At 43.4% G+C, this 17470-nt stretch overlaps 1 protein-coding gene across 1 annotated transcript in view; it reads right to left on the reverse strand.

Moving 5' to 3' along the window:
• The window catches only part of CRYZL1 (crystallin zeta like 1), a 160979-nt gene that overhangs the window by 80438 nt on the left and 63071 nt on the right, over positions 1-17470 (reverse strand). The window contains exons 6-7 of the mRNA XM_069202491.1: positions 15794-15862; positions 1494-1627 (exon numbers count right to left, since the gene is read on the reverse strand). Coding sequence (XP_069058592.1) covers positions 1494-1627; positions 15794-15862 — 203 coding nt within the window. The remainder of the gene's footprint in view (positions 1-1493; positions 1628-15793; positions 15863-17470) is intronic.

Raw genomic sequence — 17470 nt, forward strand, 5'->3', positions numbered from 1 at the left:
TTTTTATATGAGTATTAAACACCATAAAGGATTGTGCACCATGAAATCACACAACGTAGATTCAAGGAATAAATCATGCAACGTTTCAACTTGAAATGCTACCAAGAAAATGTCTTAGAATAGTAGCGCACAGTAATTTACATTATTTATACACGAGGAAAGAATTGCGCGTCTTGCCGATTCAAATGCCACCATACAAATATCAAGAAATGGTAGCGCACAATGAACAACATGAAAAGCACTCAGGGAAAGAATCGCGCGTGTTGCCGATTTGAATGCTACCATGCAAATGCCGAAAAAATGATAGCGCACAATGAATAACATGAAAAAACACTCAAGGAAAGAATCGCGCGTGTTGCCGATTTGAATGCCACCATGTAAATGCCAGAAAATGATAGCGCACAATGAACAGCATGAATTACACACGAGAAGTGAATCGCACGTTTCGCAGATTCGAATGCCACCATGTAAATGTCAAGAAAAGGTAGCGCGCAATGAACAACAAAGTTAAATGCTCATGAAACGAGTTGCACGACTTGCCAACTCGTAAAACATCATGTAAATGTCAAGAAATATCAGTGCGCAATGAACAACCATGTAATAACGAAGTCAAATCTTTATGGAATAAATTGCGCGTCCTCCCTATTTGCATACCACCATACAAATGTAAAAAAATGGCAGCGCACAAGTAATCTGTTACTCATTTAAGAATTAAAATCAAGAATACGAAAATTCTCAATTACGGTGTTGGGAAATGTCCAAACACTGTCTTACCGCCTGGAAACAGTGATCACCAATGAGAGATGAGTGCAGAAGACTGGAAAATCCAAATAGGCCGCCGGGACAGGAGCTCAGGAAGAAGCTGCTGCTCCGCACCGGGACCTCTGAATAGTGAGCACTGGGATTTGGGCTGGCTCTCTTTTATAGAGTCTTGGCCCCGCCTAGAACCACGCCCAGGCATGTTGCAGGGAAAGTCTCTGAAAGGCCCTGGAAAGGGACCACACCCTGCCACACCCTAACTCACTCTTAATGTCTGCAGCAATACATTGCAAATGTACAGTATTTATAAGCACCTTAAAAATGAATCTTTTGGATGTAATTCTGCAATGCAAAAGGTTAAACAATAACATATCATCACAATGCATAAATTACATTATCTTGCGAGTGTTGGGTTTTTGCATTCTAGATGCCCGTAGAGCGCGCACTGTCCTGGTGTTGACACTTTTACACATTTCCAAACTACTTACCTGTCCAATTACTTTTCTCCAGTTATTTTTTTCAGATCATTTAATTCGAAAGGTTTTTTTCTTTAGTACCAAATCATTAAAAGAATTGGTAACAATGTGCAAGATCGTCTGTTGGCAGGGGGAAGATATTCTACAGCATGCAATTCTGCAGAACTATGTGCCAAAGAAGTGTAAAAATAGAGGAACCTGCAAAATGCTTGTTTTTAGTCTAAAATTCTTACAGTCTTACAGTGTATTAATACTCACACTTGCTCCATCCATTACTAATAAAGCTTTTTCAGGAGTGATATGGGAAAGGTAATGTAGGGCTGTATATGCACGCAATCCATCACGAATGGTCCCAGCAGCCTCATGCCACAATACTTTCTCTGGTTTATGAACTTTTTAAAAAGGAAAGAGAAAGAAAAAAAATCAAAATGCTTGTAAATTTGCTCAAGATGGATAAGTGCTGTATTTGTTTTAAAATCCGGACATGTTTGCGTAGCCTGCGATCGACTTTAATTATAAAGATCACTCATGTTGTTTAGTAAACAATGTCACTGTAAATATTTACAGTATTCTTGGAGAGTTAGAAAAACCTATTTAGTCATTCCACTCAGTTTTGTTGAAGCCATGTGTCAGTTAAATTTACGAATGTTTGCACTTACCCTCTGCAAACATGTCTGGAATAATACCAGGGGCAACTGGACCATGTAACAGGAATATGTTTAATATTATATGTGTGTGTGTGTATATTGAAAATGTCACTTACCCAGTGTACATCTGTTCGTGGCATCAGTCGCAGTAGATTCGCATGTTTTGCAATAGCTCGCCATCTGGTGTTGGGCCGGAGTGTTACAAGTTGTTTTTCTTCGAAGAAGTCTTTCGAGTCACGGGACCGAGTGACTCCTCCTTTTGTCTCCATTGCGCATGGGCGTCGACTCCATCTTCGATTGTTTTTCCCCGCAGAGGGTGAGGTAGGAGTTGAATTGTAGTAATAGTGCCCATGCAATGGAGTGACTAAGTATGCACCTATTTAAGGTTGAGATGATACATATATAAATAGTTGAAGGTAACTTCCAAACTGCTACAGGCTCCCGGGGAGGCGGGTGGGCACATGCGAATCTACTGCGACTGATGCCACGAACAGATGTACACTGGGTAAGTGACATTTTCAGTTCGATGGCATCTGTTGCTGTAGATACGCATGTTTTGCATAGACTAGTAAGCAGTTATCTCCCCAAAAGCGGTGGATCAGCCTGTAGGAGTGGAAGTAGTCTGAAATAATGTTCTTAATACGGCTTGACCTACTGTGGCTTGGTGTGCGGATAACACGTCTACACAGTAGTGCTTGGTGAATGTGTGAGGCGTAGACCATGTGGCTGCCTTACATATTTCTTGCATTGGAATGTTTCCTAGAAAGGCCATGGTAGCACCTTTCTTTCTGGTTGAGTGTGCCCTTGGTGTAATGGGCAGCTGTCGTTTAGCTTTAAGGTAGCAGATTTGGATGCATTTAACTATCCATCTGGCTATACCTTGTTTTGATATTGGGTTTCCTGCATGAGGTTTTTGAAATGCAATAAATAGTTGTTTAGTCTTTCTGATGTTTTTTGTTCCGTCAATGTAATACATCAATGCTCTTTTGACATCTAATGTATGTAGTGCCCTTTCAGCTACGGTATCTGGCTGTGGAAAGAACACTGGAAGTTCCACTGTTTGATTTAGATGGAACGGTGAAATAACCTTTGGCAAAAATTTAGGATTGGTCCTTAGGACGACCTTATTCTTGTGTAGTTGTATAAAAGGTTCCTGTATTGTAAACGCCTGAATCTCGCTTACTCTTCTTAGGGAAGTAATGGCGATGAGAAATGCCACCTTCCAGGTTAGGAACTGTATTTCGCAGGAGTGCATGGGTTCAAAAGGTGGACCCATAAGTCTAGTTAGGACAACATTTAGGTTCCATGAAGGAACAGGTGGTGTTCTTGGTGGTATAATTCTCCTAAGGCCCTCCATGAATGCTTTAATGACTGGTATCTTATATAGGGAAGTTGAATAGGTAGTCTGCAGGTATGCAGATATTGCTGCAAGGTGTATTTTAATGGAAGAGAAAGCCAGGTTAGATTTTTGTAAGTGAAGCAAGTAACCCACTACATGTTCTGGAGTTGTGTGTAATGGTTGTATTTGATTAATATGGCAGTAGCAAACAAACCTCTTCCATTTACTTGCATAGCAGTGCCTGGTGGATGGCCTTCTGGCTTGTTTTATGACTTCCATACATTCTTGGGTAAGTTGTAAGTGCCCGAATTCTAGGATTTCAGGAGCCAGATTGCTAGATTCAGCGATGCTGGATCTGGGTGTCTGATCTTTTGGTTGTGCTGTGTCAACAGATCTGGCCTGTTGGGCAATTTGATGCAGGGTACTACTGATAGGTCTAGCAGCGTTGTGTACCAGGGTTGCCTTGCCCAAGTTGGTGCTATTAATATGAGTTTGAGTTTGTTTTGACTGAGTTTGTTTACCAGGTAAGGAAGGAGAGGGAGAGGAGGAAAAGCGTAAGCAAATATCCCTGACCAGTTCATCCATAGGGCATTGCCTTGGGACTGTTTGTGTGGGTATCTGGATGCGAAGTTTTGGCATTTTGCGTTCTCCTTTGTCGCAAACAAGTCTATCTGAGGTGTTCCCCAGAGTTTGAAATAAGTGTTCAGAATTTGGGGGTGAATTTCCCATTCGTGGACCTGTTGGTGATCTCGAGAGAGATTGTCTGCGAGTTGATTTTGGATCCCTGGTATAAATTGTGCTATTAGGCGAATTTGGTTGTGAATTGCCCAACGCCAAATCTTTTGTGCTAGCAGGCTTAACTGCGTGGAGTGCGTCCCCCCTTGCTTGTTTAGATAATACATTGTTGTCATGTTGTCTGTTTTGACGAGAATGTATTTGTGAACTATTATTGGTTGGAAAGCTTTTAGTGCTTGAAAAACTGCTAGAAGTTCTAGGTGATTTATATGCAGTTTTGTTTGATGTACGTTCCATTGTCCTTGTATGCTGTGTTGATCGAGGTGTGCTCCCCACCCTGTCATGGAAGCATCTGTTGTTATTACGTATTGTGGCACTGGGTCTTGGAAAGGCCGCCCTTTGTTTAAATTTATGTTGTTCCACCACAGAAGCGAGAGGTAAGTTTGGCGGTCTATTAACACCAGATCTAGAAGGTGACTCTGTGCTTGTGATCATTGTGATGCTAGGCACTGTTGTAAGGGCCTCATGTGCAGTCTTGCGTTTGGGACAATGGCTATGCATGAAGACATCATGCCTAGGAGTTGTAGTACCATCTTTGCTTGTATCCTTTGTGTTGGATACATGCGTTGTATGATGGTGTTGAAATTTTGAATTCTTTGGGGACTTGGAGTGGCTACTCCTTTTGATGTGTCTATTATGGCTCCCAGGTATTGTTGTACCTTGCGCGGCAGAATTTTGGATTTTGTGAAATTGACGGTGAACCCTAGTTTGAAGAGGGTTTGTATGATATGATTTGTGTGATATGAGCACTCTATTAACGAATGGGCCTTGATTAGCCAGTCGTCTAGATATGGGAACACATGTATTTGCTGCCTTCTTATGTGTGCAGCGACTACCGCTAGACATTTGGTAAAGACTCTTGGTGCGGTTGTTAATCCGAAAGGCAGTACCTTGAATTGGTAATGTATTCCCTTGAATACAAACCTTAGGTATTTCCTGTGCGATGGGTGTATTGGTATATGGAAATAAGCATCCTTGAGGTCTAAAGTTGCCATGTAGTCGTGTAGTTTTAGCAATGGCAATACTTCTTGTAGTGTGACCATGTGAAAGTGGTCTGATTTGATGAAAGTGTTCACTACTCTGAGGTCTAGGATTGGTCTCAGCGTTTTGTCCTTCTTTGGTATCAGAAAGTACAGTGAGTAAACTCCTGTGTTTATTTGTGTGTTTGGCACTAATTCGATTGCATTCTTTTGCAATAGTGCCTGCACTTCTATCTCCAGGAGATTGGAATGGTGTGTTGTCAAATTTTGTGCTTTTGGTGGTATGTTTGGAGGGAATTGTAGAAATTCTATGCAATAACCATGTTGGATAATTGCTAGAACCCAAGTGTCTGTAGTGATTTCCTCCCATGCTTTGTAATAATGACTTATTCTTCCCCCCACTGGTGTTGTGTGGAGGGGGTGAGTGACATGTGAGTCACTGTTTAGTAGTAGGGGTTTTGGGGCTCTGAAATCTTCCTCTATTCCTAGGGAATTGCCCTCCTCTATATTGTCCCCGAAAACCTCCTCTATACTGTCCCTGGTAACTGGACGGTGTTGCTTGTGAGGTGCTGGCTTGTGTGCTCTGACCCCGAAACCCCCCTCGAAAGGGTGTTTTACGGAATGTGCTGTAATTGCCTCTGCTCTGCGGGGAGTAGAGTGCGCCCATGGCTTTGGCAGTGTCCGTATCTTTTTTGAGTTTCTCAATCGCTGTGTCCACTTCTGGACCGAACAGTTCTTTTTCGTTAAAAGGCATATTGAGAACTGCTTCTTGAATCTCTGGTTTAAATCCAGACGTTCGGAGCCATGCATGCCTTCTGATAGTTACAGATGTATTAATTGTCCGTGCAGCTGTATCTGCAGCGTCCATGGAGGAGCGGATCTGGTTGTTGGAAATGGTCTGTCCATCCTCAACCACTTGTTTTGCCCTATTTTGTAAGTCCTTGGGCAGATGTTCAATGAGATGTTGCATCTCGTCCCAGTGGGCTCTGTCATAGCGCGCAAGTAGTGCCTGGGAGTTCGCGATGCGCCACTGGTTTGCAGCTTGTGCTGCGACTCTCTTACCAGCTGCATCGAACTTGCGGCTTTCTTTATCTGGGGGTGGTGCATCTCCAGATGTGTGGGAGTTGGCCCTTTTCCTAGCTGCTCCTACAACGACAGAGTCTGGTGGCAGCTGTGTAGTGATGAAAACCGGGTCTGTAGGAGGCGCCTTATACTTTTTTTCCACCCTTGGTGTGATAGCCCTACTTTTGACCGGCTCCTTAAAGATTTCTTTTGCGTGCCGGAGCATACCAGGGAGCATAGGCAGGCTTTGGTATGAGCTGTGGGTGGAGGAGAGTGTGTTGAATAAAAAATCATCCTCGACCTGTTCTGAGTGGAGGCTTACGTTGTGAAATTGTGCTGCTCTAGCCACCACTTGAGAATACGCGGTGCTGTCCTCTGGTGGAGATGGCTTCGTAGGGTATGCCTCCGGACTGTTATCTGACACTGGGTCGTTGTATAGGTCCCATGCGTCTTGATCTTGGTCACCCTGGCTTATGGTGGTGTGAGCTGGGGAGTGTGATGGAGTTTGTGCTGGTGAGACGTTAATCACGGGCGGAGGAGAGGGTGGTGGGGTAACTCTTTTCACCACTTTTGGTTGTGGTGTCTGTTCAGTTTGGAACTCCAAACTTCTCTTTCTTCTAATGGGGGGAAGGGTGCTTATTTTTCCTGTCCCCTGCTGTATGAAAATACGCTTTTGCGTATGGTCCACATCAGTTGATTGTAGCTCTTCCTCAAACCTATGCTTTTGCATTTGGGAGGTTAGCGAGTGCTCTTCTGTATAAGAGCCTGAAGCTGGGTCGCTTGCAGTTTGTTTCGGCACCGAAACCCTGTCTGCGTGTTTTTTCGGCTCCGAGGTGACTTTTTGCTTTTTCGGGGCCGAAACCTCTCGGCGTCGATCTTCTTCGGTGCCGCTGTCTCGGCGTCGAGCCGTGTCCACACCGGCATCTCGGTGTCGAGGCTTGTCTCCAGCACTTTCTCGGTCCCGAGAAGGCTGCGTGCCGGTGTCTCGACCGGAGTCGGACGATCTCGGCACTGTTTGGGCCTTTTTCGGTGCCGACGGTCGGTCACCGAATTTATGGGTGGAGCCATGGCCTGATGGCAGTGGCGTCCCCTGGGCCTTGTAAATCTTCCTCTGTGTGGTTTTCGACGTCTTACTCACGGTTTGTGTATCGTCGAATCCTTCGGAGTCTGAGTCTTGGATCGAGAAGGTACCTTCCTCTTCTTGTTCCTCGAACTCTCGGTGGGCTGTCGGCGCGGACGCCATCTGAAGTCTTCTGGCTCGACGGTCTCGGAGTGTTTTTCGGGACCGGAACGCACGACAGGCCTCGCAGGTGTCTTCACTGTGCTCAGGTGACAGGCACAGGTTACAGACCAAGTGTTGGTCTGTATAGGGGTATTTATTGTGGCATTTGGGGCAGAAACGGAACAGGATCCGTTCCATCGGCGTTCTTCAGCACGCGGTCGGGCCGACCAGGCCCCGACGGGGGATCGAAAAACTACCCCGAAGGGCACCGGAGCTCTTCGATGCGGTGTTGAATCTAACTACGCCGATCCCGAACGCAACAATACCGACGAAAATCTTCCGAAATTAGCTATCTTTCCGTTCCGAAACTCGGAGCGACAGGAACACGTCCGAACCCGATGGCGGAAAAAAAACAATCGAAGATGGAGTCGACGCCCATGCGCAATGGAGACAAAAGGAGGAGTCACTCGGTCCCGTGACTCGAAAGACTTCTTCGAAGAAAAACAACTTGTAACACTCCGGCCCAACACCAGATGGCGAGCTATTGCAAAACATGCGTATCTACAGCGACAGATGCCATCGAACATACATATATATATATATATATATATATATATATATATATATATATATATATATATATATATATATTTATATATATATTTAGATATATAACACACAATACAAACAAAAGAGTCATCCCATGAATATTCAGTTCAGGGTAACACTCATGTCATCAATGACGTGTTTCGGTTTATCGGCCAAGATCACATGACCGTGTTTCTCCCATCATCATCATATATATAACATATATTGTGAACACAGAAAAATAAATAATCTTCTATCACACATTTCTTGTAAAACAAATATAAAGAAAGGACAAAATGCTGGGTACATATCTATGTGCCATGTTTGAATATGAGACTGCAATGTTTACCATTACATGGCAACCAGAAAAGACTGAGGGGGTTATTACAACTTTGGACGAGGTGTTAATCCGTCCCAAAAGTGACGGTAAAGTGACGGATATACCACCAGCCGTATTACGAGTTCCATAGGATATAATGGACTCGTAATACGGCTGGTGTTATATCCGTCACTTTACCATCACTTTTGGGACGGATTAACACCTCCTCCAAAGTTGTAATAACCCCCTGAGTATTGTAAACAAATATGACAAAGCTGTTCAGTAAATATGATGAAATAAATATAAATGGATTGCATGAGATGCAACCCAATAATCCAGCAAAATAAATTCCAATTGCAAATGAGACCTAATAATTATATACCCACTGAATGAACCATGACACCAGTATTATTTTAACATCCAGTTATTGGTCATACCTATAGCAATAGTTATAGTCAAGATACTCCCTAGAAACATAAGCTGACAAAACAATAAGAAAGAGAAGAGTTTAGCGTGTGTGAAAGAATGGATTCAGGAGAACAGACTTCTCCAAGGTCACTAGTTCTGAATTCAGAAGCCTCTCTAAAGGGAAGGTAACACACCATCTGTGGTGATTTGGAAGCAGTTCCTAGTGGGGTGGAGCTAATAACAGATCTTGCCTGGTAGCACATGGGAGATGAGTTACAAGGGAGATGGCTAGATAGTGCCGAAACCGGTCTCGTCAGGGATAGAGCGATATGAAACGTCAATATGCTGTTACAGATTCGAAATATATGTTATGATTTCGAGATTGCTCATGCTGACATGGTTCAGTTACAATTTTAAATGCTTGATTTCTGAGATTTAAGACTCTTTTAAAACTTGCAAAATTGATAGTTCAACTTGTGCTAATTGAAAATGTTGTTTTTACCTTATCTTATTCAGATAAATATTATCTATTTTTCTAAACCTGTGTGGTGTATGTTTGTGGTGTTTTCACTGTGTTACTGTATGATTTATTGCACAAATACTTTACACATTGCCTTCCATGTTAAGCCTGACTGCTCAGTGCCAAGCTACCAGACGTTGGGCACAGGATAATTTGGATTGTGTGTGACTTACCCTGACTAGGATTGTGGTCCAATCTAGGAGAAGGGTGTATACCTCTGCCAATTAGAGACTCCATTTCTAACACTTAGGTACAAAATACACTAGCAAACAAGGCCTGTCCCTATGTCTAGGAGAGGTGTTCACCTGCTCCTGTCTCTGACAAGAATCTCCTCAGCCCTGGTGTACTGTATTCCCTCAAAATCCAAAGAACTAAAACTTTCTGGCATGAGGGTGCTAGTATCTACACCAAATAGGGGACACTGGAGAGTAGCCAGAACAAATCAAAGTGCAAGCATCGTTTTAATGTTAATATCTTCCTTTAATAAGGAAGGGAATTCTTGTATTTCAGTGGGGTTTTCAAGACAGATAGTGTACTTAGGCTAGTCAAAACCACTCAAGATCATTTGTATATTAGAGATAGGCTGATCAAGGCACTGAACTCTTGCTGATAGATGGCAATCTGCAAACTAACTTAAAGGGGGTAGCAATATATTGCAAAAGTAGGAGGAATACCAGTCCAACAATATAAGGTTTGACGATTTTCTCCCATTCTGTGTATATAAATGGAAGACCAACCTCATGGAGTGCTGTCAACCATGCACAATACCATGACTTTAACTCTTTTGTCAATGGTCAGAAGCTGGTGAGATGTAAACACAGCAAGGGGTTGGGATTAGCAGTCTAGCAACTAGTCTTAGCCAGCGCAGTTGACACCGGGAAAATGATTGCTAATCCATATCCAAATCAAACAACTAGAGAAATCTGTGATGGACGTCAGTAGAAAATCCTAGCTTTCAGCCCATGGACTAATCTATGGAGCTAAAGAGAAGAAGTGGTATACGCTTCATCAAACAATCAATCTGTCAAAGCATTAAGATTGTTGAACTTCAAACACATAACATCACAATTTGAGACTGACACATTTTCAGTCTATTAGTATTTGCATGGAGGTTTTCTATGCAACACATTTTATTACTTCCCTACACATAGGAAACCTACTTACACGTATCTGGAGAGCTACTAGTACCTCACAAGCTACACGTTGGAGAAGGCAGGGATAAACAGCAGGTGTCTTACCATTATGCACAAAATAGTATATTCTGAAATCCTCAACCACTATTGCTACTTATCTTAAAGAAGCTACAATAGTGTCCCATTAGGAAGGTGGCAATGAAACGATATGAAAATGTCCTCTCCCCCTAGAAGTAGAGGCAAATTATTTTTACCTGATCATAACATTCAATACACTATGGGCCAGATGTACTTAGCTTTTTTCTGTACACAAATGGCCCGATTCGTAGAACTGGGCCGTTCGAGAACAGAAAATGTTTTTGGGGGATGTACAAATGCCATTTTGCGATCGCCTAATACCAAATCGCTAAAATTCACTATTAGGAAATCGCAAACCTGCGATTCAGTACATGTGGGCCTAAACCTGCATGAGCTGATTAATCAGCATATAAAGTATCCATTTAATTATTTTATGCAAGACAAGAGCATACATTTGGTAGATGAAGAAGAAAAGTTGCTTTTTTATGTGATTCTAGCCATTCGATTTTTAATCTTGAAAGTATGTGCAGTAGTGAGAATTTATGTACACACGTTTGCAAGTGTTAAAATTCTTATTCTAGAATTAGAGTGTGAAGGGAATTTGCCAATGACAGCTGCAAAGGCGATTTCCGTAAGTGGCTACAGTTTTCAGGGTTTGGATCATCAATAATATATCATTAAGTTACCTTACCTGGCCTCCGCATTTTCATTACAGTGTGACTCTCCTCTGAGCTCTCTGTTGTCATACAATGGTTGTCTTTCAGTAAACAACTAATGGCCATTCACTGAGTAAGAGGTCAGTGTGAGGCCTTTTTGTTGGGTCCTGGAAAAGTCATCGGTTACTGGACAGCACCCTTGAAAACTACTGGCCACAGGGCAGGTACATCTATAGTACAGTGAGGTTACTTCCTTTGAGTACTTGGCAGGGAGGATGAGCTGCTAACACCTACTCCAGGTAGTAGAGGGACTAGAAACTCAGATGTAGTATAACACAACAAATAACACTCAATAATATCAATGTTGAATCGCTGTTATACTCTATAAAAATAAATGGACTTTGAAAGGTAAGAAAATAGTTCATTTAAAACCAACATATCCATTGAACACTAGAAGATGCTTGCATCTTCGAGGGCAGAAATAGGACCCCCAAACCTTTTTTTACAGCTCCTTATTCCAAGAGCTAGCTTTTTATCAACATATGACATATGGTCAGTGTAGGAAGTTGGCTCTGTATGCACTATTTCAAAGTAAGGAATAGTATGCACAGAGTCCAAGGGTTCCCCTTAGAGGTAAGATAGTGGCAAAAAGAGATAATACTAATGCTCTATTTTGTGGTAGTGTGGTCGAGCAGTAGGCTTATCAAAGGAGTAGTGTTAAGGATTTGTTGTACACACACAGGCAATAAATGAGGAACACACACTCAGAGACAATTCCAGGCCAATAGGTTTTTGTATAGAAAAATATATTTTCTTAGTTTATTTTAAGAACCACAGGTTCAAATTTTACATGTAATACTTTAAATGAAAGGTATTGCAGGTAGGTACTTTAGGAACTTTGAATAATCACAATAGCATATATACTTTTCAAATAATTCACATATAGTTTTTTTAAAACTAGACACTTAGTGCGATTTTCACAGTTCCTAGGGGGAGTAAGAGTTTGTTAGTTCTTGCAGGTAAGTAAACCACCTACGGGGTTCAAGTTTGGGTCCAAGGTAGCCCACCGTTGGGGGTTCAGAGCAACCCCAAAGTTACCACACCAGCAGCTCAGGGCCGGTCAGGTGCAGAGTTCAAAGTGGTGCCCAAAACGCATAGGCTTCAATGGAGAAGGGGGTGCCCCGGTTCCAGTCTGCCAGCAGGTAAGTACCCGCGTCTTCGGAGGGCAGACCAGGGGGGTTTTGTAGGGCACCGGGGGGGACACAAGTTAGCACAGGAAGTACACCCTCAGCAGCACGGGGGCGGCCGGGTGCAGTGTGCAAACACACGTCGGGTTTCCAATGTAAATCAATGGGAGACCAAGGGGTCTCTTCAGCGATGCAGGCAGGCAAGGGGGGGGCTCCTCGGGGTAGCCACCACCTGGGCAAGGGAGAGGCCCTCCTGGGGGTCACTCCTGCACTGGAGTTCCAATCCTTCTGGGTCCTGGGGGCTGCGGGTGCAGAGTCTTTACCAGGCGTCGGGATCTGGGAAGCAGGCAGTCGCGGTCAGGGGAGCCTCGGGATTCCCTCTGCAGGCGTCGCTGTGGGGGATCAGGGGGGGGGGGGCAACTCTGGCTACTCACAGTCTCGTAGTCGCCGGGGAGTCCTCCCAGAAGTGTTGTTTCTCCACAAGTCGAGCCGGGGGCGTCGGGTGCAGAGTAGCAAGTCTCACGCTTCCGGCGGGAAACGCAGTTGTCTTGAAGTTGCTTCTTTGGAAACAAAGTTGCAGTCTTGGGTGAACAGAGCCGCTGTCCTCAGGAGTTTCTTGGTCCTTCTAGAGCAGGGCAGTCCTCTGAGGATTCAGAGGTCGCTGGTCCTGGGGAAAGCGTCGCTGGAGCAGTGTCTTTTAGAAGTGGGGAGACAGGCCGGTAGAGCTGGGGCCAAAGCAGTTGGTGTCTCCGTCTTCTCTGCAGGGTTTTTCAGTTCAGCAGTCCTCTTCTTCTTAGGTTGCAGGAATCGGAGTTCCTAGGTTCTGGGGAGCCCTTAAATACTAATTTTAAGGGCGTGTTTAGGTCTGGGGGGTTAGTAGCCAATGGCTACTAGCCCTGAGGGTGGGTACACCCTCTTTGTGCCTCCTCCCAAGGGGAGGGGGTCACATTCCTATCCCTATTGGGGGAATCCTCCATCTGCAAGATGGAGGATTTCTAAAAGTCAGAGTCACCTCAGCTCAGGACACCTTAGGGGCTGTCCTGACTGGCCAGTGACTCCTCCTTGTTATTCTCATTATCTCCTCCGGCCTTGCCGCCAAAAGTGGGGCCGTGGCCGGAGGGGGCGGGCAACTCCACTAGCTAGAGTGCCCTGTGGTGCTGTAACAAAGGGGGTGAGCCTTTGAGGCTCACCGCCAGGTGTTACAGTTCCTGCAGGGGGAGGTGTGAAGCACCTCCACCCAGTACAGGCTTTGTTACTAGCCACAGAGTGACAAAGGCACTCTCCCCATGTGGCCAGCAACATGTCTCGAGTGTGGCAGGCTGCTGGAACCAGTCAGCCTACACGGGTAGTTGGTTAAGGTTTCAGGGGGCACCTCTAAGGTGCCCTCTGGGGTGTATTTCACAATAAAATGTACACTGGCATCAGTGTGCATTTATTGTGCTGAGAAGTTTGATACCAAACTTCCCAGTTTTCAGTGTAGCCATTATGGTGCTGTGGAGTTCGTGTTTGACAGACTCCCAGACCATATACTCTTATGGCTACCCTGCACTTACAATGTCTAAGGTTTTGCTTAGACACTGTAGGGGCACAGTGCTCATGCACTTGTGCCCTCACCTATGGTATAGTGCACCCTGCCTTAGGGCTGTAAGGCCTGCTAGAGGAGTGACTTATCTATACTGCATAGGCAGTGTGAGGTTGGCATGGCACCCTGAGGGGAGTGCCATGTCGACTTACTCGTTTTGTCCTCACCAGCACACACAAGCTGGCAAGCAGTGTGTCTGTGCTGAGTGAGGGGTCCCCAGGGTGGCATAAGACATGCTGCAGCCCTTAGAGACCTTCCCTGGCATCAGGGCCCTTGTTACCAAGGGTACCAGTTACAAGGGACTTACCTGGATGCCAGGGTGTGCCAATTGTGAAAACAAAAGTACAGGTTAGGGAAAGAACACTGGTGCTGGGGCCTGGTTAGCAGGCCTCAGCACACTTTCAAATCAAAACTTAGCATCAGCAAAGGCAAAAAGTCAGGGGGTAACCATGCCAAGGAGGCATTTCCTTACAGTCAGTATTAAGCTTCAGGAGCTTGATTAAGGTCAACTTGGGGATCTCCGAAGGCATAAGGTCTCTGATTCTTAGCAAAGGCTACATTCTTGATATAGGGTCTGAATGTTGGGAATAAAATAGAGATATGGAGACCCTATAGCAAAGTCTGGTCTCTGGTTACAACTGTGATACCAACAGATTGAATGAAAGGTATTAACTCTAAAAATAGTTCAAGCTAGGAATAAAATGTAGCACCCCTGAGGTGTGAGCTTGAGGTGATGTATATGTGACTGTGTGCAATGATGATTATTTCTGGAGTGTGTCGTCAAATACTGGATGGTGGAACATGTGAAATGTGCAAGTGCCTGGTTTCTAACTTTGGATGTTAGGCGCTGAGGCTTACCTGCTAGATGGTCACTATGTACAACTTGGAAAAAAGTCATGCTTCAGAACCCAGATTGGAGTATTGATTTACTTAGAAAAGAAGGCAACAAATTAACCTAAAAAATCTAGAGCTAAAAAAACGACCCAACCAGGTTGTGATGCAATACAGTATTTAGGTTGCCCTGTTCTTCAGATGAGCTGATTTCCTGCGACTCAGTGTCAAGTCACTAGTGATTGGTTAGGTACAATGCCCAGTCAACTTGAGTCAACGGACTAATTAAGGACTCTGCAACTTTAAATGGTGGTAGATGAAAACAGTTCTCAATATGATGTTCCAAGTATTATCTCTGGTTCTGCTGATAGCCGTCGGGATTCTTCAGTGGTGAAGGCACCCGGGGCCAGGGGCATCCACTGTGGTCACTGGTGACACCAGCACCCAGTGGGAACTTGTCAGTGTAAGATTAGGCTTGACTACAGCTCCTGTCAACAAGATCCCTGGTTCCAGAATCCAGGAGAACCTCATCCAGCCAATCAGGATGGTGATGAGGTGAACCACTGCCAATATCCTGACACTGCATTAAACTCAATAATGTTATGGGCTCAAATCTTGTCCGGTATGAAGAGGGAGCATCAAGGTTAATCTGGAAAAAGTCTTTAATATTCTAATATAGTACCAAAGTTATTTTTCAAAACATCTTTAATATTCTAGCATAATACTGATTAATATGTTAATCTAGTCTTTCATTACAACAATGTGTATGCATTTACTCAATAGAAGGTTTATTGACTTAGCAAGAAAATAACTCACTCCTGAGCTGCAGGTGCTACCTGAAAGTCACAAGTTCAAATTCCAACAAGGTCAACTCAGCCTTTTGTTTTCTGAAAGGCTGAGAAATTAAGTACTGTTAAATTAGGTAATAGTAACACATGTTAATACCAGTATTTTGAAAGGCAGTACAGAAAAAGTGAAGCCTATTTAAGTCATGAGTCACCACAGCTCATCCTAACTCAAAAGGAAGCAAAAGCTACCACAAACCTTTTCTGATGTCTTCCTAACAGTAGAATATAAACCTACACCCTGTATTATAAATTCTGTTCACTCAGCTTCCAATTTTCAATTTTTTAAACTACACTTATTATATAGTATAGTGATCAATAATCATAAAGTAACAGTTTCAAAGCACTAGTGTATGACAATCTTACCAAAATACTGTTCATGAGCAACAATTGTTTCATAGAGTCCAGACTCCTTCGAATCCAGCGGCAAAATTCCTATAAAAGAGACCAGAAACAGCTTTTTAAATGCAAATATGGACACAATGTGAATTTTCTTTTGAGAATTATTTGTACTAATACAAGATTTTTTGTAAATTCGTTCGACATAATAAAAGCAGATGTAATCAGTATGAGTCAAAAAGACCCCTTTGAATTATAATGCACCTCCTCAAGACGTATACAGAGCAGTTCTTGCCCTCTCGGCCAGAGGGGAAAGGAGTAGAGGGAGAAGTACAAAATTAAAAGACAACCCATAGAATAATATATTCAATCGTATGTAGGCCATATGGAAGAGAAAAAAAATCATACAAACCGAAAAAACAATAAAAAGCAGATCAAGCAAAGGAGCTTTCAGCCTGACCAGTGCACAATGATTCTTATTGCCATGGTGGGTGGGCTGTATGAAGGTGGTTTGCTGTGGAGCTTGTTTCATGTGAGAAAGGTTTTTCGTTTTCTTAGTAGGTCGATTCCAAATATAGAGAGGCATGCAGTGGGTTGCTTATTTGACCTAGGGGTCGACTCCTGGAAAGCTGACAATCATGTGATACTGCAGGCAAAACCAATGTCAAGAGGCCACGAGAAGCAGTAAAATACTTCTATTAGGCCTTATCTGTGGTACAGAGCTCCAAAATGGACCACTTATAGGACAGGTAGACTTTGGAAATAGGGAGTGGGCTTGACAGACGACATATGGGATAAGATTCCATCTTACCCCAAAAAGGTACCTCACAATTCAAACCTCTGTACCTACCCAACCGTGGTGTGACTTCATTTTATTTAATCGATGCACACAAAGTTTGCCCAGATACTGATGGGATAGCTCTTTACATATGGCAATGTTTAGGTTGGAGGTCTGGAGGCTTATCTGCTGGGCTATACAAAACAATTATATAAATTCAAAGATCACACATAATTACTGGGAAAACCTAGAGTTCCATGGCTGGAAAAATCAGCATTCACCTCAAGTGTAGAATGCTGGATGACAAGTGTCTATTTATAGTCCACTGCGAAAAGTACAGTACTCAACTGAGTAGGGACTGAGCTGCAGACTGGTAGAGATGTGGGAAAGTGTACTATCTCTGGTGATCCGGGATTCAGTCAAAAAAACACTACAGACTCTTGATTTACAGCTTTATGAAACTGCACATTTTTGGATTTCTTTCTGTCCTATGCAACCTCCTGCATTACTGACAAATGAGCTATTTGTTGCATCTTAACTCTCCTATTCAAACAATGTCACTTATACAATATGCTTTGCTTTAATATAGATGTGGTGTAAAAGGGGCAGGTAATGTAAGAGGCGGGATTTGATGTAAAGTTTTGGTAAAGTGTTTTGGTAGGCTGCAATCTACACATTTAGTCAATGGAATTTATGTTTGTCTTACAAAAAAAATACAGTTCTTATTTCCCAACCGTGAGCAATGATAGAAAAGATCACAAATTATGCCGATGGAAAAGGAAAGGCAAATCACGTAATCTACAGAGGATATTCATCGTAGACAGTCACTTGATAGAGGTCAGTGTGGAACATTAACTTGTGCAAAGTAACATGAAGACAGATACTGGCGTCCACGGATAGAGGATGAAACCAACCGTGATCCACAG

Source organism: Pleurodeles waltl, chromosome 8 (assembly GCF_031143425.1).
Source record: "Pleurodeles waltl isolate 20211129_DDA chromosome 8, aPleWal1.hap1.20221129, whole genome shotgun sequence".
In the NCBI taxonomy this organism is placed as follows: Eukaryota; Metazoa; Chordata; class Amphibia; order Caudata; family Salamandridae; genus Pleurodeles; species Pleurodeles waltl.